At 40.1% G+C, this 27,040-nt stretch overlaps 2 protein-coding genes across 3 annotated transcripts in view; one reads left to right on the top strand and one right to left on the bottom strand.

Moving 5' to 3' along the window:
* SCAMP1 (secretory carrier membrane protein 1) overlaps positions 1-12,718 on the top strand; it is a 36,539-nt gene extending 23,821 nt beyond the window's left edge. Inside the window, exons 5-9 of the mRNA XM_082191971.1 lie at positions 1,542-1,670; positions 4,636-4,795; positions 6,113-6,214; positions 7,751-7,868; positions 9,488-12,718. Of these exons, the coding sequence (XP_082048097.1) occupies positions 1,542-1,670; positions 4,636-4,795; positions 6,113-6,214; positions 7,751-7,868; positions 9,488-9,652 (674 nt within the window). The 3' untranslated portion in view covers positions 9,653-12,718. The remainder of the gene's footprint in view (positions 1-1,541; positions 1,671-4,635; positions 4,796-6,112; positions 6,215-7,750; positions 7,869-9,487) is intronic.
* A 2,147-nt stretch (positions 12,719-14,865) lies between these two features.
* LHFPL2 (LHFPL tetraspan subfamily member 2) overlaps positions 14,866-27,040 on the bottom strand; it is a 103,817-nt gene continuing 91,642 nt past the window's right edge. For both annotated transcript variants that reach the window (XM_082192037.1, XM_082192038.1), the window contains exon 4: positions 14,866-19,919. In XM_082192037.1, coding sequence (XP_082048163.1) covers positions 19,663-19,919 — 257 coding nt within the window. In that variant the 3' untranslated portion in view covers positions 14,866-19,662. The remainder of the gene's footprint in view (positions 19,920-27,040) is intronic.

Here is a 27,040-nt window from a genome sequence, read left to right as displayed (position 1 = left end):
CTCCGAGAAGCAGGCTGCTATCCGCAGCCTAGGCAGCCCTGTGGGACCTCCCACGGGGCTGCCTGGGCTGCGGAATTGTTCCCGAAGCGTCGGGCGCTCTGCTTTCAGGGCGCCCGACGCTCCGAGAAGCAGGCTGCTATCCGCAGCCTAGGCAGCCCTGTGGGACCTCCCACGGGGCTGCCTGGGCTGCGGAATTGTTCCCGAAGCGTCGGGCACTCTGCTTTCAGGGCGCCCGACGCTCCGAGAAGCAGGCTGCTATCCGCAGCCTAGGCAGCCCTGTGGGACCTCCCACGGGACTGCCTGGGCTGCGGAATTGTTCCCGAAGCGTCGGGCGCTCTGCTTTCAGGGCGCCCGACGCTCCGAGAAGCAGGCTGCTATCCGCAGCCTAGGCAGCCCTGTGGGACCTCCCACGGGGCTGCCTGGGCTGCGGAATTGTTCCCGAAGCGTCGGGCGCTCTGCTTTCAGGGTGCCCGACGCTCCGAGAAGCAGGCTGCTATCCGCAGCCTAGGCATCCCTGTGGGACCTCCCACGGGGCTGCCTGGGCTGCGGAATTGTTCACGAAGCGTCGGGCGCTCTGCTTTCAGGGCGCCCGACGCTCCAAGAAGCAGGCTGCTATCCGCAGCCTAGGCAGCCCTGTGGGACCTCCCACGGGGCTGCCTGGGCTGCGGAATTGTTCCCGAAGCGTCGGGCGCTCTGCTTTCAGGGTGCCCGACGCTCCGAGAAGCAGGCTGCTATCCGCAGCCTAGGCATCCCTGTGGGACCTCCCACGGGGCTGCCTGGGCTGCGGAATTGTTCACGAAGCGTCGGGCGCTCTGCTTTCAGGGCGCCCGACGCTCCAAGAAGCAGGCTGCTATCCGCAGCCTAGGCATCCCTGTGGGACCTCCCACGGGGCTGCCTGGGCTGCGGAATTGTTCCCGAAGCGTCGGGCGCTCTGCTTTCAGGGTGCCCGACGCTCCGAGAAGCAGGCTGCTATCCGCAGCCTAGGCATCCCTGTGGGACCTCCCACGGGGCTGCCTGGGCTGCGGAATTGTTCACGAAGCGTCGGGCGCTCTGCTTTCAGGGCGCCCGACGCTCCAAGAAGCAGGCTGCTATCCGCAGCCTAGGCAGCCCTGTGGGACCTCCCACGGGGCTGCCTGGGCTGCGGATATCTTCCTGAAGCCTGGAGAGCGAGAGGGGTTGGTGCGCACCGACCCCTCTCGCTCTTCAAGCTTCAGCGAAAGCCTGCATTCGCCCCATAAGACGCACCCAGATTTCCCCTTCATTTTTGGAGGGGAAAAAGTGCGTCTTATGGGGCGAAAAATACGGTAATTCCTTGTTAGCAGTGTCAAGTGGAAGTGAATGAAGCTATCACTACTGCTTGGATTCAGGATTGAGATCTTAACTGGTAGCATCTCAAGGCTGCTGCAGTTATATCTCTGTAGGAAAGTGTGTGTGTGTGGCATGTGATAGAAGATCCACAGCTCTTTCTTCAACTGTTATTTTAAAAATTGTTTGAAGTGACCCTTAATATTCAGCAAAATATTTACCTTTTGCTCTTCCAGGAAGAAAGAACAATTGGCCTCCACTACCTGGGAATTTCCCAGTGGGACCCTGTTTTTACCAGGATTTCTCTGTAGACATTCCTGTAGAATTCCAGAAGACAGTAAAGATAATGTACTACTTGTGGATGTGTGAGTAAGATTTATAGAGTATGTGTATACAATGACAACATAATCCTGGGCATATCTTCTTGAGAGCTAGTTCCATTCAGATCCATTGGGGCTTGCTTCCAGCTAAGCAAGTATGGGATTGAGCTTTATAATTTCAGTACTCAATTTACATACTCTTTGCATCATTACTACCAAGTGTAGGCATTTGAGGTTATATACCAGGGATGGTGGACTTGTGGCCTTCCAGATGTTGTTGCTGAAACCCCTGTAAATCTCAGAAAGCATAGCTAGTGGTCAGGGATGATGTGAATTGCCCAACAACACTTGGAGCGCCACAGGATTCCTGCCCATGTCATAAATGCTTGGCAAAATCACTTTGGAGCTGTTTATCTCCTTGAAAATATTACTGTAATAAAAAGGGCACCAATTACAATATATAGAGACCCAAGTTTTCGGCAGTTTTCTTTGGAAGTTTAACATCCTGCATAGACTGACACACTTGAGTTTAGTAAGCTGCAAAAATATGTCTGGCATCCATATGATGTGGATATATCTCAAATTACATTTTCCTTATTTTGGTATGTTGTACCTAATGCACACATATGCACACCACTCCATGCACTCCTGATTCAGACTTCCTTTCCCAATTCCAGAATAACCTCTCTTACAAGTACACTTCTGTGTTGGCACTCTTAACTTTTATAAGATGATCAACCAATAATTTACAGTTATCCATACCGGAAAGTTTTTATATGTCAGTTGGAGCTTGGTTAGCAAGATGAAAGGATATGGCTTGTTTCATTACCTCTCTCCTTCAAACTTCAGCGGTATGGCAACATCCTGAGTAGAAGGAACTGGCTGATAGGCAAGATGGATGAATTCCCTGTTGGCTGTTTTTCTTACTTTCAATTTGGTGGGATTTGTTGTTTTAAGAGTTTCTCTAAAAAGTTAACACTTTTTAAAAAATGTGACCCTAGTAACCTGATCACCTTTGGGTCCACTTAATATGCCTTCAGCAAGTGGAATAGACTCTGCCAGCTAAGCCTGCCAGTTTGCTTACTACCAAGTCGCCCTGGTTAAATTCTCACCTCAGGTGCCTATTGGCTCCTGTGTTAACATTTTCCATGGTGGTCTTGTGTGGCAAGGCAGTACAGTGCAATTGCAAGCAGCAATCGCCAACACTGCATCATTAGGTTGGTAGTGGAAGTATGACATTCGTAAGGGAACTGTTAAATCCAATTTTGTTTGGTTTGTACAGCAGTCCCTGGGGTTAGACTGTTACACTGTGAGCCTAAACAGCTATTTGAAATGTCACTGGAAACGGTGAAATTTGCTGCTAGTAAATACATTTAGAACTGAAAGCCTCCAACACCTTAAGGTGGCACTAAGTAACACTGATAGTTTTGTTTTCTAAACTTGTGCACCAAGAGCGGAGTTGGGATAAGTGTACATGGTACTTGCTTACCATCTTTCATGTGTAACTCTTCTAATTTATAAGAACTTGCAAATGAGTTGAGCAGTGTTTCAGTATAACTAATTATAGGATACTGTAGTGTTCCTGTATGTATTTACCGGTCTGACTCTCAGATAATTAAATAGTATCTGCAAAAATCTGTGTACCCGGTAATTATTGTAGAAGTGTCAGCTATTTAAACAAGAAATGCTGTGGTGATTCTTTGTTACATTTGCTTGAAAATCTGGCAATAGATTAAAAAAATTACCAGGCCAGAGAAAGATGGTGTCCTGTGGCATTCACTACACTCTATTACCTCACTGCAACTAATCTGATTTGATACTTGCTGCTGATAAAAAGGCGGTGGGTGGGAATTACATTAGGTTTAAAGAATGCAGAAAACTTTAGTGGATTCATTTTTAAAAATCAAGGTGGATCAAGCAAAATACTGTATCTAAATGATAGATTTAAATATCCTAATAATTACATTTCCTGAAAATGCATACTATCTAGTTGTTGTAACAATTAAAACACATTGGTTTGCAGTCAGAAAGGCATTTATTCTGCCTAGGATCATAGCCGGAAACCAATGGTGTTATAGGCAGCACTCCAATTGCACTTAATTCGTATCCACTTAAGACACTGAAATAACACTGAAGTGAAAGGTTTCTGGTTGGCTTTTTGTACACATTCAAGGACACTAAGAGCACTTTCTTGAGGACTAAGTGCACAAAACTTTCAAGATGTAAGGGCTGATTGTGGGTGGCTAAAGGAAAAATGTAAGGGAGGAAAGAAACACTGTTGACCATTATTATGGGGAAAAGAATTTGAATCCAGTCTACAGAAAACCATAATATACTAAAAGCTGGTGAAGCAAATGTGGTAGTAAAGGGAAATACCTGCCACCCTTAGAGTCATACCTGGGGCTGACAGATACTGAGAAAAACTGTGTTTCTCCATGAGACGGAAAGTAATTGGCCATGTTGTTCAGTTGGCAACCACAGTAACATATATATTACACATACCTATTATTTCATACCCAGGATCAAGTCGGATATTTTTCCCCACCCCCTAGTTTTAATCTTTTATAGAAGCAGACTTTAAATCAGTGGCTCAGTTCCAAAGCTCTTCACACAGTATTCAGGCTGCACATGAGAACTTTTCAGCTCACCTTTTACAGCAGCTGCCTCTCAAAGTTTTCCCCGCCCATCAAGGTACCCCATGAATCACTTGAGGTGCAGCCTAGGAATATAGAAAGCTACGTTATGCCAAGTTGGACCCTTGATCTAGCCAGCTCAGTATTGTCTACACTGATTGGCAGCGAGTCTCCAGGGATCTAGATAGCAGTCTCTCCATGCTATACCTGGAGATGGCGCGGATTGAATCTGGTGGCTATTTAATGTAAGAACTGATCACTGATCCACCCTGATCAGTGATCAGATCCTGATATAAAATCAGTAGAGATAGCTTATTAAGTTTTTATATATTTTTAGAATTGTGGCAATTCAATTTTATCATACCTGTTTTCTATAGTTCATGCAGTGACGCTGTTTCTTAACATCTTTGGATGTCTGGCCTGGTTTTGCCTACAGCCCATTCGAGGAGTTGACTTCGGATTGAGTATTCTCTGGTTCTTGCTTTTTACTCCTTGTTCATTTGTCTGCTGGTACAGACCACTTTATGGAGCCTTCAGGTAACAAGTCCCACCTACTGTGAAATTAATGCTATTAAGGTGCTACATAATTTAACTGCTTTTTAATCATCCAGCACTTCATTTAACTTTGGTTTTACAACTTTTAATGTGAATTCTTGTACTGGTTTGGCAATTTTCAGAGTAGCTGACTGGCCTCAAAGCATAGATTAGCAAATTGATAAATATATTAGTCTCTTGCAAATGTAGCCGCTGTTTCTTGTAAGTAGTGTGATAGGTTAGCTAGATGTGTCCATGTTTTATAAATAGTGGCTCAGTTTAGCACACCATGCTAAGTCAAACCATGGTTTAGTATGAACAGAGTTTCTCATAAGCAAGGCTTACTCTCTTTGTGTCTCTTAGACTAAATTAGGCAAGCTGCTTGCTTTTTGGAGTCTATTATTCTCAGAATTAGGCTTTCAAAATCCATCTATTTTTAAATATGGGGTGGGTGAAGTTAATATAATGCACTAGACAGGAATAAGGAGAGGCTGTTTTGCCTGCATAATGGAACACAAGCTCACTCACTTATGAATTCTGCAGTTTAGGCAGATCACACTTCTAAACTGTTCTTTTTCACATTTTAATCTCCTTTCCTCAGTACTCCGTAATTGGACTCTGACCTGTTACCTCCCTTCCCTGGAAGAGAGTTGCTTTGTTATGTGCTAGTCACTACTATTACTTGTTAAAACTTCCTCTTCATGCACCCAGTTTACACGGAGATGGTATAAACGGCCTCAGTGCCTGCACCTTGTTTTGTTGGCAGAACATTAATCTTTTTAGTCTTAAAGCTAAAAGCAACAAAGCAAGTCCCCCCCCCCCCGCTAGCTGTGCAAGAAAACAAGTTAATAATCCTGAAATAAGTTAATTATCCATATCATCAAATAAGAAAAGATTGGAATTAAAAAGAGATTGAGAAACTCTTATTATATATCAGGCAGGACACTAAGGTCATTTTTGTTGCAGCCAGAGTTCACAGCGCTTGCTAGATTATGTTAGTAGGTTTGCTTTGGGGGCAGATTGTGGGGGAGAGGATTGCTTCTCATACTTGACATTTCTTTAATTGTTGCTATGCTTGTGGTGTTACATTATTGTAGTTTGATTGGATTATATTGATAGTTGGGGTACAGGAGGCAGCTCTGTTCCCATGGAGATCAGCTGTACTCATAAAAAAAATTTATTTGTAAAAGAGATACAGTATGTATGGTTTTGTTTGTTGCTATTGATTTGCTCTCCTGGTAGAGACGTTAAACATAAACTTTGGAAATGTTTCTTAAATATTGTGAAAACACCTGACGATTCCCCCCCTCCCTCTTTTAGGAGTGACAGTTCTTTCAGATTCTTCGTTTTCTTTTTTGTGTACATTTGTCAATTTGCTGTGCATGTACTTCAGGCTGCAGGATTCCAAGGATGGGGCAATTGGTAAGTGGCTTATTTTATCATTCAGTGGAGAGTGCAATAGCAAGCCACCTTTACAAAGTTCAACAATGCACAGAGAAACATTTTGCATTTGAAAGTTTTATGGAGGATAAGCAGAACCATTATGCAATTGTTAATAAGCAGCAATTGTTCATCTAGCCAGCAAATGTGTACCAAAAAAGTCCATAATTGAATTGCACCAACAATATATCATCCAGATGTCCATGGTGTGTAGATGACACTTAAGCCACATGCCTACAGTTACAGCTGTTTCTCAGCCAGAATAGTTGGACCACTGTCATCTACGTGCTGGTAATCTCCAGGCCGGTTTACTTCAATGTCCTCTGTGTGGCTTACCCTTGAGGTTGGTTTGGAAGTTGCAGCTAGTACAAAAATGCAGTGGCTCAGCTGCTCATTAGGGCAGAATATCACTGCTGAAAGAATTCACCGGCTACCAGCTATCAGGCTAAGCTCAAGGTGCCAATACTGGTATAGATACCTATGCAGGTTAGATACCTCCTATAGATATCATACCATCAGGAAGTCCATTCTGTATAACATAGGAATTAGACCTTCAGTGGTGCAATACCTACCCTTTGAAACATCTTCCCATTACATCTCTATTGTCTATTCAAAACCTATTTAAGATCTTCCTTTTCTAACAAGCCTTTTAAGTGGAGACTTCCATCCCATTCTGTTTTTATATATGCTTTTATTGTTAAATCTCTTCAGAATGTTTTATGGTAAGCAATTCATAAATTAAATAAACAATTTAAGAATTGTATAAGAGAGTTTCAAATCCCAGTTCTAGTGCACCTTGATCCTGGGCATTCCAAGCACTTTGTCATCACAACTGGTCTGTCAGTTGTATGTAGATAGGCTATAACATGTCTGCCTGCTGAGCCCTCACTGCAAATTCAGAACAAAGTGGCCGGAGGCATCAAGAGCCCAGCCCCATAACCAGGTGAGAGGCTGAGGAGGCACAGTTTTGGCATAGTTGATGAGCAAAAAACTAAGGTTGTTGAAGTGTATCTGGACTTGTCCATTAGGACAAGTTTGTGCTGAGTGAATTATAATGTCCAGCTGTCTGCTGACATTTGCACCTAGCATGTTAGATGCTTCCTGCTGATGTTTCGTTATGACCTATTTGGTAGCAGCCAAAACAAAACTTAGAAAACACCACCACCTCTGTTCTTGAAAGGCAATTTGTGAAGAGATTTTGAAGGAAACTTTATCATATTTATCAAGGTTGTCAAACTTTCTGTATAATTAGAGAGAACAGTAGTTCCACAAGATCGTTCAAGGAATAGTGAAAAGTGAATTTCAAGATAATTCAAAGTGAACTGCCTTACTGTTTCTAGAGTCAACCTAAAATGCTTTCAAAACCTTAGTTGTGCTTGGCTCCCCAAATACTCCAGTAATTTCCTGTAAGGATTTTAGTGAAAGAAACAATAGCTATGGTATTTCAAGATGTATCATATTGGGGCATGTGTATGTTATTTACCTCTCTTTTGTTATTTACCTCTCTCCTGTCTTTAGTGGATGGATTTCATCCCTCACTGGGCTCAATCTTAGCATTCCAGTAGGCATTATGATGATAATCATAGCAGCGCTTTTCACAGCATCTGCTGTCATCTCACTAGTAATGTTTAAAAAGGTACGTTTTCTGTCTGTTGAATCCATATTGTTGATAGAAGCCTTTGTGTTTGCACACAGATGTTAATCAAAGGAGTCTGCTAACTTCTTTCTTAATTTCTATTAACTCGGGCAGATTGTCATGGATAGAAATGTCACAGAATCAAATTTGGAAAATGGATATTTTAATTGTTGCAAATTCATTTGAGTTGGAATGTGCTTGATTCCTCACTCCCCACCCTTGTTCTTCTCCAGCTGTAGAAGTTATCTTATTTTTATGGCTTTTGTGAAAAGAGCACATCAGGATCCTAGAGATTTCTCTCAAATAATATATTATCAAAGAGTAAAATTTATGCTTCAGCGCCTTTCATTTTAATTTTACATAAAAGTTCTGTGAGTGTAGGCCAGGTTTTCCTGGTCTGGTGCCCTCCCATCAGTGCTAGTCAGCATGGCCAATGGTCAGAGATGATGGAAGTAGGAGTCCAAAACACCTGGAAGGCACAAGGTTGGGGAAGGTTTCTGGTTGTTTGGGCGGGGGGGGGGGGGGAGCAGATGAACATTTAGAAGCTGCAGAAAATATTATTATAATAATAATGATGCTTAATTAATTAATTTATACCCCACCAATCCGGCTGGGTTTCCCAGCCACTCTGGACTGTTCCCAACAGATTAAAAACAGAATAAAACATCATACATTAAAAACTTCCCTAGTTGTTTATTTCCTTGACATCTGATGGGAGGGCGTTCCACAGGGCAGGCACCACCACTGAGAAGGCCCTCTGCCTGGTTCCCTGTAACTTGGCTTCTCGCAGAGAGGGAACCACCAGAAGGCCCTCAGAGCTAGTCCTCAGTGTCCGGGCTGAATGATGGGGGTGGAGATGCTCCTTTAGGATATACTGGGCCGAGGCCGTTTAGAGCTTTAAAGGTCAGCACCAACACTTTGAATTGTGCTCGGAAATGTACTCGGAGCCAATGTAGGTCCTGAAAGACCTACATTGAAAGAAATGAGATGAAAATAAGGCAAGGTAGATGAGGGATATTTGGGTATTATAATCATTGAAACAGATGGCAACACACATCTGATGTCCCATAAATTGTTAATAATAGTACAGGAGCTTTTTCAATGGAAGAAATGCATCAGTATGCCCTGTGTGTGCCCAAGTAGCTTATGGTATTTCATTTTGAGACTAAAAAGTAGTGACCATGAATGTTAGAGGAGGAACCAGAGTGAGCAAAGCATACCAGAGAGACGTATGGAGACAAAAATCACCCATGGTATTCCTCGCAAGTGTTGAGTTTTTAGCTCTCCACTCAGGCTGAACTGTCCAGCATCTGTGAAATCATGTGTGTCGTCATTTTTCTGTAACCACTAGGGGTCACACTTTATATCTTATGCATACCTGCTGTGGAGTTCAAATCATAGATGATACAATTACTAGGAAACAAATATGTACACTGGAGGGCTTTGAAGCAAAGACACGAAACATAATGCAAGGGAAATTTAACCAGTGATTTAATCTTCAGAATTGCTGTTTTTGCTACAAATATGTTGGTGCCTAAAACTCTGCTAGGTGCTGTATGCAAGATTTTTTTCTTTTTGGAAAATACGCCTCATCATTTCACTCTGGGCTTCTTCCACAGGTACATGGTCTCTACCGCACAACTGGAGCAAGTTTTGAGAAGGCCCAACAAGAATTTGCAACGGGGGTGATGTCCAACAAAACTGTACAAACTGCTGCAGCTAATGCTGCGTCAACAGCAGCAACTAGTGCTGCTCAAAATGCTTTCAAGGGTAACCAAATATAGCGAAAAGAAATGAAAAAAAAATCACTACCATTTTCAGCTGTATTTTCTTTTTCAGTCACTTATATTCCATAAAGACTTGTGTTAAAAATGCACACAGCATGTATGTCTCTTCGGCTGTGCATGGGCTAAAACAGGAAAAGGTCCTTGTTTCATTACTTTGTACACTTATTTATTCAATCAAAGGTACTTCCTGGCTACTACTCTTAACTGAAAATGGTTCTATTATTCCTCATCTTTTTGGAGGCACGCTATATTTGGTGAAAATTTAAAACCGTGAATCTGAAATTGATATGGCAACTTCTGGCGTCAACTTAAATGATTTTTGTTTTTGTTTTTGTTTTGGCGAAGGGGGGTGGGTTCTTGTCAATAGCTGTCCCTGGAAACTTTCATTTTGACTTGAGACGAGCACTTTGGATTAACTCCTTCTATTCATAACAACTTGATTCCCTATTTTCTTCACGTAAGGAATGGGGCAACTGATGGTCTTGAATATGAAATTTTGGCTGCTGCTTTATAGCTTCAGCAGCTGATGAAGGACAAATGTAAGCTTAAAATAAGTATGATAGATAATGTAAATTTCTTTCTTTTTTTAGGATAATAGGTCTTTTGATAAAAATCTGAGTTTGCATGAAACAGTTTTGACCATGCTGAGCTAGTGTTTTGGTCCAGAATTTGTCTCTACCACTATGGTCACAGTATTTGTTGGGATCTGTTTTCATGGTGTGTGGTCTTCTTACAGAAATTTTGGAGCACAGATAGTCTCACCAAAATAATATGTGATGCAACAGGCAGTGAGAATTACGTTTAATGGAATCTGAGTGATTATATATGCTATTTTTAATTTCAGTATTCATGTCTTTGGAAAACATACTGATAAAGAGAACCCATTAACCAATATTTAGAACACTCCCATAGCTAGTCCTTTTTGACCTGTGTTAAAATGCAGTGGAATTTTTGTTGTGCTTAAGGAGTCTGGCATTTTTTAAGTGTGCACTTGTGTTTAACAATGGTACTAAATCTTTAGCCTTGTCAATCACTCTGTTTATTGCTTGTACAAACATCTGAATATACAGTATCTTACTGAAATCTTTAAAAACAACCATGGTCTCTAATCAGGCATTTAAAAATGGAATTTAATTATGTACTTGAATTCTTTTTAACATACTTCAGCCTTTATGTGTGATTTTTAATCTGAATAAATGCATTTTATAAAATGCAGATTGAGGATGAGTTTTCAGTGCAGTAATAATCAGCTATGTTTGTTACACAGAGGTTTTTTCATTTTTAATTCATCTTTGTATCCTGAGTAATTAGTTCTCATTTTAAGGTCGTCATCCCCCCATTGACATTCTGAAGTATATGAATTATTGGATTGCAACTTGGAACATATCTTGGATTAACTTTTCAAATAGCATTCAATTGCTGTCATTAAAGACTCTTAATTCTTATATACTGCATAAAGGTATTGCAATATAGGTCCTAATCTTAACACACTCTGATCCAATATATATTTGGGAAAAGTATTATTCAGCTGACCCACTATTGGAAAAATATTCAGCATGGTCTAAAAGCTATGTCTGGGGTATATTCATATATTTCAAATTACAAACTTTACCTTATATGAATAAACAGGATAAATTTGACAGCTTAATCACAACAGCAAATACTAGAAAATAGACTATATGGGAATTACATTTTGTAAACAGTTTTCTATACCTAACACAGAGGGCAAGTCATATCATGGATGTTGTGAGGAATTTGACGTATTTAGTCCTTGATTAGTAAGAGAAAGTTTAGTTTTCTTTAATGTACATTTTATTTTAATCCTTCATCCTACTTCTGTTGCCCTATAACATTTTTGTTGCTGTAACTTGTATTTGGGGTTGGAGATGAATTTTAATTATAGTTTAAAAATCAATAAATTGTTCTTGAATATTTTTTTTCCTCAGGGGATAAAGCAGAATGAAACTTGAAATAGATAAATGCAAGTCTAGTTTGCATAAGTCTTGTAGCTATTTTGGTTCAAGAAAACAAGACGACATATGTTGATTTTAATGTGTACCATTTTACAGATTATCATCTAGAAAATTAACCATCAAGGTTAAATCAAAAACTTCTGATTTTTAGTTTTTGGCAAAAGGCTGTTGTATGTTAAAATATTTAGCACCGGAATTAAAATATGTCGGTTAAAAATCATATACCTGTTATTTAAGTCATTTTGTAGTATCCAGTTGTGGCTAGATCAAAATACAGAGTTTCAACACTGGAATGTCAGTACTCTTCGCTATAGTTTTGGCATTGGAGTCGATTATCTGAGGGATATCTGTATATTTTGTAAATTCCTAACAATGCTTTGCCATCCTGATGAATGTCATGGTTCTGTACAAATGCACACAGATCCTCTGATGTTGCATGTCTGGGTAGTTCAAAGGTTCTACATATTTATTGTATTAACTCAGTGATATAGAATAAAAATGTTTCCTAATTGTTTGCTCTGTATAGTTTTAAAACTCAAGTAGGAAATTTTTGTAAAAGGCAAGCTAAAATGCAAGAGGGTTAATGTGTACAGAATGTATCACATATTTCTCCCCCCCCCCCCAGCTCTAGTCATATGTAGTTACACAGAGGCAGAAATTACTTGATTGGTTTTATTGCGGTTTTAATGCCTTACGGATTTATTTCATTATTTCATATGTTGTAAGTCACCTTGGTACATTACTGAAAAACTGATGTGTGACTGTGCATTTGGTCCAGCTTCTGGCACTACTAGTCACATGTAACTATGCACAACTAGAGCTGGATCGGGGTTGTTTTTTTTGTAATCTGTATATAAATTCTGTGATCTGCTGCAGTGGGAAAAAATATGTCAATTACCAGAACAACAAACTGATACAATTAGAACTGGGAATGGTTTAAAGAAGCACCCAGTAATAGTTGGTGTGTTTTGGTTTTGTGATGTAAATCGGAAACTTTAAAGATAATGATTTGTCGGTACTGACGAAAACTAGGAGTATTAAATTTTGTCTGGGAACTTGTTGGAAGTAAACTGAAACCTCTGAAAACAAACCTTTGCTGGTATTTTTTATATCCGGATCGCTTTGTCACTGCTGTGGAGGGTCAATTTCTCTACTGTGAGTCCTTTATGAATGTAGCAATAAAGTTTACTGATAGTGGCCACAATCCAGGAAAGTATATAACCAGATACAGCTGTGGGCCTTTTTTCCTTGGTTTGCACTTTTCAAAACCTGCCTTGTGTGCCACACAGCAAGCTACAGCTAAATTGAAAGCCATGTTTGATATGCCTTTACAAGGGTTGGGTGCTATGGAAATGATGTAAAAGCCCTGATTGTGTCTTTCTAAACGCTGTGTGACGAGAGGCTCTGTGTGCATACTATAGAGACCTTATAAAGACAGAACTAACATCATCATTAATTCACGATGCTCTGTTATTCTGGTGTCTTCTATAACAGGTCACAGTGTATAACTGAGCAGCTACAGGTGGGTCACAAGTTTTATATGTGGGAAACTTCTGGAATAAGCTGTACAATTTATAGAATATTGTAGAGCTGGAACAGGTATAGAAGAGGGCAACCAAAGGGAACAAGGAGACTGGAGCAACTCCACTATAAGGAAAGATTACAGTGTTTGGGACTTTGGGGGAGGGGGGAAATATAGGGGGCATTACAGAGGTTTATAAAATTATGCATTGTGTGGAGAAAATAAGACCGCCGCCTCAATACCTCAAAAGAAGTTGAGGTGATCCAATAAAGCAGAATGGTGGGAGAGTCAGAACAGGTAGGCCTTCAGATGGCTGAGTTAGTGGAACCGACTCCCCAAAAGATATAGAGATGGCTACCAACTTGAATGGCTTTAAAAGGGAATTAGACAGATTCATGGAGGATAGAGCTATCAGTAGCTACGTAAGCCTGATGGTGTTGTAATGCCTCTAAATACCAGTTACAGGGGATTGCAGGCATTTGATTGGCCACTGTGAGAACAGGTTGCTGGACAGGATGCAGCAAAGTGTGTTCATTGTTCAGTTACTCAATTCTTGCTCTTTGTTGCTATATATAACTGCTGCATTCTGCAAAGACAACTATCATCAGAGACTGAGTGTATATAATGATTGGACAAAAGAACGCCACGGTGACAACTAAGAGATTGGCTTGTACTAGTCTCAGGCTCCCATAAATATGGGCTCCCAAAAACCTCATTTTTGTCTTTTGGAGCTATCCAGCCAGATGGCCAAAGGTACTCTCTCACCATCTACTCTGCAAAGAATTCTGTGCATGCTCCTAAACCCAAGACTGCTCAAGCAGGTAACCCATATCAAAACTAAATTGAACTAAGCTAACATGTATCTAAACTAAACTAAATTTTTGCTTTCATTTCAAGTATGTTTGATTTGGTGCCTTCATTTTTCTTCCTCCCTCTCTCAAATAAACGTTTTTTTTAATACTTTGGACATCTGGCTTCATTGGTTTAAAAATGAGTTTTCCTCACTAAAATCTTCCTCATGCATGGTTGTTGAGATGTCTAGGAATATTTCACAAGGTTTTGTTCAAGTTCTTTATCCACAGGTCTTTGGGAAGACAGATTGACTGCTGCTTTTGATATGTTTTCCCTAGAGCTGGCCTGAAAAGGCACCTTGAGAGTATGTCTCTGAAACTCACTAAGCTTCTGGCCAAGGTTGTGCTAGGAGATGTAGTCTAATTGGTGGAAACTATCAGTAGCTACTAGACATGGTCCAAACACTTACTGCAATTTCACCCATTTTTCCTAATTACACCAACAATTTTTAGTTATCAGATTGGTACTAGAAAATACAACTGTTAAATGCCTCCAACTGATTGCCTTTGTTCTCTTTCTCTTTTGGTTTTCAATGGTTACAACCAACAGTACAACTATTCACTGGTACAAAGTTACCTGCTCTTCCTTTCGCATTCAATCAGAAGCCAATGGCGATCTCATTCTTGTAGTTCCTCTCCTGTTGCATGGATAACTTGGCTTGTGTGTCTTTCAGGAATTATTAAGTAATTGGATTTATATTCCTCACCTTCCTCCAATGAGCACTGAGTGGCAAACACATCGCTATTAATACAATTTAAATTTCTAAAAAATACAGATTAAACCAAACTTTAAAAACAACAACTGTATGCTCCCAAACTAGTAATATCAGGCTTGTCAAAATCAGAAATGATTTCTCAGAAAACTTAAAGGGTTAATAACTGTTTATTAGGCAAAGAAATTACTATATTGTAGACAAATTAAATTAGCAATACAGCTCAACAACATCCTTTACTATGTTTAGCTGACTATAGAGCTTCAAACATTCCTCTCTTGTTCCTTTTATGTTGATGAGCTTGCTAATTGCTAAACAATCCTTCACATTTAGGCTATAAATAAGTAGGCCTGGATTTCCCAGAGTTCAGGAGATGCTGGAAATCCATCATTCCAATTATTGTTAACCCCACTTTCATTCCAATGAGGGATTTTACAGGACATGGTTGGCATCTGATAAATATGAAATAGAATTAGTGTAGCTGCATTTGCCTTTGGAATACCTTTGTCCCTTTCAACCTCTCTTTTTCCTTACTGTTATTGCACATCTCACGCCATGTGAATCTTTAAATTTTTACCCTCTGGAAAGCAGTGGCACATAACACAATACAGTAAATGTTTACAAAAATGATTCAGCCGCAGCTATTTAAGAAATAATTTGTTAAGTTTTGTTTACACATTTTGAGCTGTTTAGAACACAGGTTTAAAACACAATTTCTTGAGTTAATATAGCACACACTAAGAAGCATTCACATACATGTCATCTTGTGAAGGCAAAATACTTTATAAAAAGGGGTCCTTGCAGTTTGTTTAGAGGTAAAACACAAAATCTTTCTTAAGCCACAGGATGTAGTCTGGAAAACTTTCAAGATTCCTTGTACATAGATTTAAACCTTGTGACTGGCAATAAAGCTTCTATCCAAGGAAACACAAAGTTGTGTTGATAGCAATGGGTGTAAAACCATACTGTAAGTTTTCTTGGAATTATGAAATATTTCTTGGAATTTATGAAATATATGTTTATATGAAACTTAGGATATATTTCAACCATAAGAAAGATGCATTATGCCATGTGAGGAATGCCAGTGTTTGGCTACTGATGTGCTTATTTGCAAAAGAACGGGCTGAACTATTTCAGTGGCTGAAAACTGAACTATGCCATTGGAAATTTTGTTTAAACTAGATTTTCCTTGAGTTCTCTCCCTCTTCCCACAATACTGTAATATATAGCCTCACATAAGGAATTGTGCCTGCGTATTACTGAGATCGGACTTTCTGGAAAGCTTTCCAGCAGAGAAAATGCTTGTCCCTTTAGAGCTTATTACAATACATGATGGGCAGGACTCAGCTTGTTTTTGACCATGGAACCATTCATACCCGTGTTTTATAGGTAAGCAACAAATACAAGTTCTTGCTAGGTGGTAGCTGTAATAACACAGTAAAGCATCATCTTAGTAGGATGGGATGTTAAATTCATTTTAAACTTCCCAATTATGTGGTAAGATTTGCCAGGGCCTAAGTTTCATAATGCACACACTTCTAGGTTACTGTGCTTTCAGTCCATGTTATTATAGAAGCTTCACTTATAGTCTGCAATTTTGTGGCTCATGTACATTAGAATGTAGAGTTTATAACCAGACCAAATGCCACTTGAGTGTTGGTTAAAGCTGTATCTACCATACTGGATTTTGAAATATTAGCCATTGCACAACTAAAGAATTATTTTACCTTTTAAATCATTGTCTAAAACACATAGGATTGATCCATTGCTCAATCATATGTGCATGTGATTTATTTTTACAAAGCAAAAAAGCTGCTGGTTTTAGATACATACCTGAGTCATAGGAAGTGTCTTAGAAGCATTCTCTCCATTACTTTCCAACAGGAGTAAAAACCTATTTGCAAAGAAGTTCTTGCCAACTGCAGCTTTTATGATTTTATTTTAACTGCTGTTCAATTCAACGTGGGGGGAAACTTTCTCTTTTTTAAATATGACATGTTTTGCTTTAAACACTGCAGCACTTCAGTGTATTGTCTAAAGTTGGCATGCTCATTTGGAACCCTTACTAAAAGGGCAGTTGGAAATGTGAGAGACCAAGTAAATAATGGTTTGTTACATCAATGAATTCCTTAAAACACTTTTCAAGAGCCCCATATACTACTAACCTGTTCCATAAAAGCTTTAATTTCAACTGTGCACACTCTCACTCTCTAAACTGTGCACACTCTCACTCTCTAGACACATTAATTTCTGATTTTACCACTTCAATTCTAGGCTGGAAGCTGTTAGTTTGAAATCCCATGATAGTTTCCCTAGAGAAAGAGATAGAAATCTTAGTGTTATCCCTCAATTACCTTCAAATGTTTGTATCTCAAAAATCAGTATGGAGGTTAAGTGCAAGAGCAACTTAACAATAAATGGGGAAGAGATGTGAAACAAATTATTGAACCAGCACTCTTCTTTTTAACAGCTCTTGCTCTTATCGCCAAACTGCCATTTGGGGGAGAAGGAAATTAAAGAAAAATTGTGAGAGCAATTGTATTTTTAAAAGGGGGAAACAGAATGCATATTCTGACTTGGAGTAACTACACACCTGGATCACAGCCACAATAATTACAGCAGTATTTGGGGGGGGGGGGCAGCTTCAGATATAAAAATTATCCATGTGAAATGTGCCAAGATCATATCCTGTGATAAAATTGATTCTGCCAAACAAATATTTCATTAGCCCTGTGTCCTTATTGAATATGCATTATTTTTAGAGCTAAAAAGGTTAGCTCTAATTGAACCTCACTATTTCAATCCAAAGGTTTTTTGCTGCTGCAGTACCAAAAAGGAGAGCAAACTAAAGAACATCAGCATGGACACTCCATGTGCATTAAGAGGGAGCCCTTTTAAATAGGAGAAGCCCACCATGTTCTAGAATGAGAGAGTCTTCCTCAGACCTGTGCAGCTTGTGACCTATCAAGCCAAGCATTGTCCACAACTGTGTTTTGGTTACTAGGACCTGGCAAACCTTTCTTTATGTGCTACCTGCTTAAAGCTACAAAAATGAACAAGGGTTGTTAAGCACCTGGCAGAGACACAAAAGTAGGCTGCATTTGGATTGGGTCGCAAGTAATCTACCACTCTGCAAACGATGGGACAGTGTTTACAATGTTTGGGTTTTCAGGTTAGGTGAACTTGGTTGTTGGTAGTTGTTTTATAAGACCCTATCTTTATAGTAGGAAGACTTACTGTTGTCACCACACTTCTAAAGTCTTAATGCATGTTTGTATTAATCATAATGTGTGTGGGTAGTGCATCACCCTTTTATGCTCTTGCTAATTGGAATGTCCACAAGTTTTTGAACAGGAGAAATTGTGGAAGAAGTAGCAGCAGCTCTGCAAAAGAAAGCAAACTTTTGTTGTCCAAGATAGTGTCTTAATCGGCACTGCTGGTACTGAACATATCAGCATAGTTGGTAATACCCCCACAAAATTTGTATGTACATAGTTGTTACTCATTTTTGTAGAACTTACTATAGCAGTGGTTTAAGAAGAAGCAGCCATGCACAATAAACCTGAGTTAGAGGGGTAGATACTCTTAAAATACATTCCTTGTTACTGGAAATTTCAATTTTCTTAATTTTAGAAGCTATGGTAGACATAAGTGGTTATCATTAGTGGTTTTGATGTAAATTTTTAGTCTAGCATCTTGGCCTCCAACTGCTGCACGTTCTTCCTATCAAAAGGTAAAATATGAGAGATCAAAGTTAATAAGGCTAATCTGATACATGAGCATCTGAATATTAGCCATCAGTTAACCCGTTATTATGACAGCACCATTATATTTTGTTTTAATGGGTTTCAAAAATTCTTAGGCTTGTAGAAAAATTACAGAAGTGTATGTATGCACTGTCTTGCAGAAAAAGATCACCTCTGGAAAATCATTGAGCTGATTATAATCATCAGCATGCAATATAGCTGTAAAAAGATCTTTCAAAAGCATCAGACCTTTATAGAGTCTGTCCTTAGGTGATGATGCGGCTATTTTAGGCACATAATCTCAGGCAAGATGAACGCAATGGCACTGTACTTGGAATGGCGAGAAGAGGCGTTGGAGGTACCCTGTGGGCACCGGTACTCTGCTTGCTACTGTCCTTGAAGGTGAATTAAGGTCTACACTTCCACTAGGAGGTACACCTTTGGGGCCTAAGTACTACCATTACTACTTCCTAAGACTTGCTTCACCTATCTACATTTATACAGCTAAATCAATCGCATATTACTAGTACTACCTGTGCTTATGAGCCCAAAATAATTTAGCTTTCATTCTGGCGGCTGCTGTATACTGTACTTGTTCTGACTACAGCAACCTATTTCACGTGTTTACTGGGCAAAGTATTGCTTACAAGCCCCAGCCTATGAAAATCCCCTCCTTGCAAGCTTCATTTGGAATCCCTGCATATTTCCTGTACCCAAGTTTTCCCCATGTGCTATTTCAACAAGATAGGCTTTTCTAAATGCATCCCGAAGAAACTGCTGTAGGGATGGCACCAAGGTGACATCTAAAACCTTTGAACTTGAAGCCTGGTTACATTATCTTTCTGTACATAGTGGAAACATATTGACTTGTATTCAGCAATATCCTTCCAAGGATTCCTCTGCAATCCTTCATAGTGGTGAACATACAAGTAGAACTGAGCATTTCCAAAACCGTTAGGCACTGTTCATACAAACTTGGAGCCAACAGCATGTTGTAACATCCTTCCACTGTAGCCAGTTGCTGTGAAGCTGACAAAGTGTTGTTTTCTTCTTATGCTGCTGATAGTCCTCCTCCATGCCTAGTAAGTGACACTATACTGCTTGAGCTCCAAAAGGCTTTTGTGTGTGTCTTGGCATCAGTTCATTTAGAAGTCCACTTAGAAGCCAATTCTGCTGAGACATGTAAAGGTTCTCTTGAGTCATTAAAGGAGACAGATAAGACTTTTCCCTTCTTCAATTTCTTCCTGTACTTTGTCACTGGAGGTGGCGATTTCAGCTTGGGCGGAGAAGACTGCGCAGATGAATGTCAGAACAGTGCCACCAATTGCAGTGTAGAAAGCCCAGCCCAGCGAACAGTCACCAAGTTTATAAGCCGAAGCATAATGTCCGCAATAGTCTATTGCCTTCTGACAACCCCAGCCAGCAGGGTATAAGATCAAGCCTAGGATAAGGAAGAGACCTACCAAGGAAAAGAAAGAGTAGTTAGAACAAAAGTGCAAACACATCACTGTAAACCAAACTGGCAAAAAAAAGGAAGTTTATCATGACAAAAGGGGAGAGGATTCAGTAACTACAATGCAAAATCACTTGGCCTGCAGGCTTAGGGACCGACAGGCAATGTACTGTTTATAGTGCAACTGTGGGTTTGACATCCTGAATGAAAAGAGGGCGAGCCCCCTCAGCGCCGGCCCTAAATAGGACAGGCCATGCCCCCCCCCAGCCAGCTGATTGGCTGGCTGGGGGGGCAGACCCGGCCGGGATTCCCCTGCTCTCGCGGGGGCTGCAACCAGCCCCCGCTCACGTGGGGTGGGCGTGAAGCCCGCAACCCCACCTCCTGGGCAAGCCGGAAGTGGCTTTATAGTGCAACTGTGGGTTTGACATCCTGAATGTAGTTGCTGCTATGCAGTAATACAAACCCAGCAGGACATGCCCAAATGGAGAATTATTACTAAATTTATTACTTGCCCTTCACCAGCAGATCCTAGGGTGGGCTACGGCAACATTAAATTCAGCATTAAAAACAGCTAAAACAAATTACAGTCACATGTAAAATGAATCAAATGACAACACTGAAAAAATGTTTACAGTATTTAACTATATTCCTATTATTCCTCCCCATCTCCACCGAGGATGAAGTTTTTTCTAAGTTATAAATCACAGCCAGTATCGGTTTGTTTCTTAGTAAATCTTGAGGGTAGGAACAGCTGTGAGTGCTAGTTTCTGTCTCATTCACGGCAATTAAGATTGTACATGCTCCAGCACATTACTGTTTCTTAATTATTGGGACAGAATGCCAGCCAGCTGAGAGAAACATCCCAGTATCCCACATTACATAAAGCTGCACTTGGACATATGAGAAGGTTCAAAATGCATCAGACCCTGTATGTAAAGTCCTTTAAACAAGCATTTCTTAAACAAAAAGAGAGAACCTGGATTATCTGTAGCCTTTTATCATTTGGTTGGTTGCAAAACCCCATATGTGAATTATGTTCCAGTCTTAACATTAGGGATTTCTCTGTGTACTGAGTCAGGAACAGCCAAAAAACATTGTGTAGTGTTCCTTGCCAGTATGCCTCTGTCACTGAGACTATAAAGTATTGCTTCATCTTGGGCAGACCAGGATAAACTGGGCTTTCATCCTTCTGAGCCCACCAGCTGTGACAGACTAAACACCAGAAATCCCCTTCCTGATGTCATCAGAAGTTCCTTTGTCAGTGTGCTATACAGCATCATTTTTCTGAATAGGAGATTTATTGACACAGCAGACGTTTGAAAATTTCAATTTTTAGCACCAAAATTTCATTTGAAATGGCTTTTATCTATCAAAACCAGGATGCTTTAAAACTGCTCCAATCTAAGTGTAGCTTCTCTTACCAGAAAACATTTTATGCACACGTGTTAAAGGAAAACAAAACTTGAGCATAACCTCTGAGGGTGTATGTACACACCAAACATCTGTCTTATACCTTGGTGAGCTGACCCCAGAAATTGACTTCCCTGAGGAAAGGAGATGATGATTAAACTTGTGGTATAGCTATATCCTGGCTTGCTGTTTACCAGGGACCTGGCAGCTTTGGCGGAGGGACGTCTGTGCATTTTATCACTTCACCTAAAATTTGTTAACACTGCACAGATTGCTTCTTAAAATGTAGGCTATGTGCTCATAGTCAGATTCCTTTTAAAAAATTGGCTTCTGTCATCATTAATTCTGCATTATATGCATTTATCAGACAACTGAGTAAATAAGATTTAAATGCTAGCAAATACCACAAGATACTACTGTGTGTTGCATTAACTTATTAGCACAGACTTATCAAACAGGTGTGTCCAGGCATCCATTCTATCCGTAAATCAAAGAATTCACTAAAGACAAATTTTAAGCCAGTTTTTTTCGTTTTCCACCTTTATATCTGCCACTCAATTAGTATGCCTCTGTAATTTAATTGAAGAACATGAAATTACAAATCCTTCAATCCTTAAGTATTGAGGTACCCCCTACTTACTATTTAATTATCCCTGTGCAAGTCTTGTACAGTGCAAATGTAGGGGAGAAATGGAGTAGCTAATTAATTTGGTGCCTTTAATTGGATTCTCAGAGGCTGGAGGCAGCTTTGGAGAGGATGTTCAATTTAAGTTTTGTGGAGGTACATCTGGAGGGGCACCTCCACTTTCCAAGTGATTAGCTAAAAAAGGATTAGCTTAAAAAAAGTTAACGCAGAGAGACACAATCCATCTCTCTAAAAACAGAAAGGAAAAAGGGAAGTATATTGTGCTCTAGACACAAATTAATAAAAAGAAGTTGTCCATATAATTTTGAAGAGAGGGGAGTTCAGTAGCAAGAGCTAAGTTCTAGCTTAGGTAGTTAATTGCCATGTGCCTTTTTATTTTGGTTTCAAAGGTTTTATTTGGAGCTCAGGAATGTAACAAGAACTGTGGTTAATTGGATACGTCTAAGGAAACCTTATATGCAGGGCTTGAAGACAACAATCCTTTTCAATTGTTTGGCCCTAACATCTGGTGTTCAGATATGCACTGCCTCCAAACACTGAAGTTTCACTTAGCTATCAGGGCTAATAGCCACTGAACATAAGGAACAACATCATTGTTGAAAGCCAAGAACTCAAAGTTCAGTACTAAAATTCATCAGCGTCACACATCACTCTGACTGCCTTGCACTGGATCTGAGCAATGTCAGACCAGCAGCAGTGGCAGCTTTGGAATAACATAAAGCAGATCCCCCTGGTCTGATCTTGGAAACAACTCCTTCAGAGAGCATGGTTACCCAGCTGCTTGTTTGGATAAGCCAGAAGCATGATATTTAGTTCTGACAGTCTCTTGTACAGTTGTTGTTCTGCCACATTAAACAGCAGAGTATACTGGCAAAGATGAATGCTGTCTGCAAATCCAGAAATGACACCCTTGCATTTCCTACTGAAACAAAGGGGTGTTTGCCTGTCAAAAATGCCTCTGAAGAAAGCAGAATTGGCCAAATGGGATGGAGCATCAGTGCTGTGGACAAGCAAGGACCATGCTGCATTATTAAAATGAAGGGGAAACACAGAAAACAGCTCAGAAAGTATTTTGTCTGTTTTCTTGTCATTTAATTGTAGAACCGGAAGGTCATTTAGCCCAATCCCCTGCAATGCCTAGCAGTTCAAAAGCACATCAAAGTGCAAGCAGATAAATAGGTACTGCTCCGGCGGGAAGGTAAACGGTGTTTCCGTGCGCTGCTCTGGTTCGCCAGAAGCGGCTTAGTCATGCTGGCCACATGACCCGGAAAAACTGTCTGTGGACAAATGTCGGCTCCCTCAGCCAGTAAAGCGAGATGAGCGCCGCAACCCCAGAGTCGTTCGCGACTGGACTTAACTGTCAGGGGTCCTTTACCCTTTTTTACCTGCAATGCGGGACTCCAGTTAAAGCATCCATAACAGATGGCCATCCAATTTCTGCCTAAAAACCTCCAATGAAGGAGAGTCCACCATTTTCCAAGGGAATCCATTTGATGGCATAGACAAGATACTGTATTTGGACCCAACTATACATGTGACACACCCATTCCTAAAAATGCAAACCTGATATAGATAGCTATTTAAATGCAGTAACTTAGTCAAGCCAATCCTAGGATTCAGCTAGATTGGTAAAGAAAAAGCAATTTATATGTGTTGTATATGTGATATAACATTTTGCCACCAGATGGCAATGTGGAGCCCTGTTGTTTTCTACCTGTTTTTCCTGTTTAAATTTACAATGCTTTAAACTGAAACACTTATTTGATGTTTCTAGATCCAGCCCTAGATTTCAGCAATTGACTGGAAATATTCAATAAGTTCAGCTCCCTGAATTAATACTTATAAAAGACAAACTAGCCAAAGAAAATGACAAAATGTGTTGGAAGGATCTGAAACTAAAAGCCGCAAGGACTGGTTGGCAACACCAGGGTTTTTCCAGCCTCTTTCCTAATTCAGTTGCATTTACAGAAACTTTACTGAAATTGGGTTCTTGGTTTTACCAACCCGAAAAACACCCACATACAGTGAGTCATGGGCAGCACAAAAATCATATGATTAGTCTGTTATTCTTTCCTTTGCACGTTTACTAGCGATTTTCAAATAGTTATTAGGTCTATCAAAAAGGATATCAATAATGCTGGACCAGTTTTCTGCAAAGAGCTTAATCACAGTTATGTCCTATCTTTTGCTAGCAGATTTTTGACAGAAAAGACCTTTATCCTCTTTTCTCATTCAAATTTATAGTGCAATCCTAGGAAAAATCACAAGTATGCCCCATTTAGTTCAATGATACTTATTTCCAGGCACATGTATATAGGATTGCAGGTTTAACTGAAGCTAAACGTTATTGAAATCAATGGTATTTTCTTGTGAGTAAATGTAGTCAGGAGTGCAATGTTAACCCACAGATGAAGACAAGGAAAGAAGAAAAGACACTTCACAAACTTTGGCATACATTGTCTTCATGACTATCACCTATACAAGTTCAGTCTTGCTCAGACTAAAAATGAAAATCACATGCAAAGTGTGTTGCCAAAAGGTTAGGGCAGCTGCTACTTTTCCTATAAGTTTTAGTTGCAGTCCTGTTGGCTGATCCTATGTTGTGCAGCATTTTCCTAAAACCATTCCAAAACTAAACTCAAGAAACATTCCAATTTGTCTTGCTGAGTGTTCCTCCATTACTGTTCTACTACAGTGTATTAGCTAGGACAAGCCGTCCACGCAGGTGCCTGAGTAGGGCTGGTTAGAAAAGTTTTCTAGCCTGCCTCTTCTGAAAACTGTTAGGATTGCGTTGAGTCTCAGTCCTAATCTGACTCCTCTTTCAGATGACATGCCAAGAACGTGGAGGAGGCTGATGCATCACCAACTTGGCTAGAAAAATGATTTGGGAAGAAAGCCCTGCGACAGAGGAAGCATGACGAGGAATTGATTGAGCAATGACAAGAAGAAGCAATATTATGGCCTCCTCTCAGGAGCTGTCTACCAGCTTTCATCAGCTCAGGCCCTTCATCTCCTGCTACATATAAAGGCATGTTCATTATGTATCTCACAGGGAGACTGAAGTGCATATTATACAATGACACTACACAGACTACTGCTCAGCCTGGAGTCTAAGCAAGCCCAGAGGCACAGGAGGTTCTAAGCTGCCCACTTTGCTAGGCAAAACCTCAATCTGTAACGGAATTAAAATAGTTACTGTTAATGTACTATCCTGTACTGTTTGAAATCGGCTCTACCATATTTCAATGCCTGATTGGCACATATACTTAGCATGAGCACACTTTTAGCATGAGCTCTTAGGCTCATCTCCCCTCCTCCTGCCCCCACCAAGTCTTTTCCCGAACTTTAACTTTCAGCAGTCATGCTGGAATGCAGCCATCTGAATACAGGAACTCATGTACCATGCTGTTCAAAGTGCAAATGTACTTGAGACAGTGTCAGGATTTCCACTATAAACCAAACAGCATTTTCCCAGAAATGGAGAAGGGCTGGCACTAATGGCTAAAATAAAATAATAATAAAAAACCCGCCAAAAACAAACCTAAGTGGAAACTTAGCACAAAAAATGCACTTGAAATATTTCGGAAAATATTTTGAGAGTAGTTTTAATATAAGCATGGAAACAACCTTTTTTTAAAAAAAAACCCACAACAACAACCCCATGTTATTATTTAATATGTATTTAGTTCTTTCAGTATATGTAGCACCTTCCAGAGTTTTATAAGCAAAAAATATTAAGCTTTGTGCCCCCAAGGAACTTACAGTCTAATATAATATAGAGAGAAATGGAGGCAGGAAAAAGAGAGCCAAGGGTAGCAAGGGATGAATGTGGGCAAATGCATTTAGTTTGCCTCTGAATCCCAGTCCCTAAACACCCAACTGGATACTACAGACTACTGATATTTACAGGCAGAAAAGAGGAAGCTATTATTACAATCAATCCACTTAAAATTAATTCCCTGTTAGTATTTTAGGAACAAAATTGCTCAAACTCAGGTTTTTCAAGTAATTCACAGCCTTTTAAAAATAGCTCCAGCACTCGCAAAAGATGCACAAATGACCGCCTGTCCAGCGCCTTTTGTTTGTCAAGCGGCAGTTACTGATCTAATGATATGGTTGTGTTGGTCTATGGCCCTTTGAAGCTGATGACTTATTCTTTCCTTAACAGTATGGCTTCTAAATGTTTACAAAATGAAGATTGCTGCTTCCCCACTTTAAGAACAGAAAGGAACTGTGAGCACTGGAGGATAACAGGAATCCCAAAAGGAACCTTTTAATCAGAAGACAGATTATTTGCAGACAGACTAAAAAGCTCCTTGGCCTAAGATGTGTGTGGGCTCACTGTGACTTGGCAGCCCTACATGCTCATGCAGATGAAGGTCTTGGACTAAACCCTTAGAAGGACATTCTGTAATCTTTATTTTACGCACCATTTAAGTCACAGCCTACAAAACTGGTCAGAAATTCAACAACTTGTGTACAGTTATCTTCTTCCCACAAATTCCAGGAAAAAGATTAAATATTAATCATCACAATTTCTTTGAGATTTTAAAGATAACCTGGGCAGTAATCCTTACTAGGTAATTATCACTGGACTTAATCTTCTTCTTTGGCAATCACTTGTAGCCGAGTAAGATTGTCTTCCATGAAAACAGTCTTAACAGTGAGCCTGTAAGTGATTGTGGAGACCAATTTTGCATGCACACACACATCCTTCCACAGTGAGGACATAGGTTTCTGGGTGGGAGTTGATCACAGTGAGGGTTTGCCAAGCGTGCCTTCCTCTTAGCTCATTTCTCCCTTTTGTCTTCAAAACCCATGACACCTTTGGTAAAGGCTGTTCTCCAACTGGAGCGCCTGCAGGCCAGTGTTTCCCAGTTGTCAGTGTTTATACTACATTTTTAAAGATTTGCCTTGAGAACACCTTTAAACCTCTTTTATTGTCCACCAGTATTTCGCCTTCCATTCTTAAGTTGGGAATAGAGTAGTTGCTTTGGAAGACAATAATCAGACACCTGAACAACATGACCAGTCCAATGAAGTTGATGTTGAAGAATCATTGCTTTGACAC

The sequence above is a fragment of the Podarcis vaucheri genome, assembly GCF_965113315.1.
Source record: "Podarcis vaucheri genome assembly, chromosome: 11".
Classification (NCBI taxonomy): Eukaryota; Metazoa; Chordata; class Lepidosauria; order Squamata; family Lacertidae; genus Podarcis; species Podarcis vaucheri.
The sequence above is the reverse complement of the archived record's forward strand: the minus strand, read 5'-3'. Positions and strand labels throughout refer to the sequence as shown.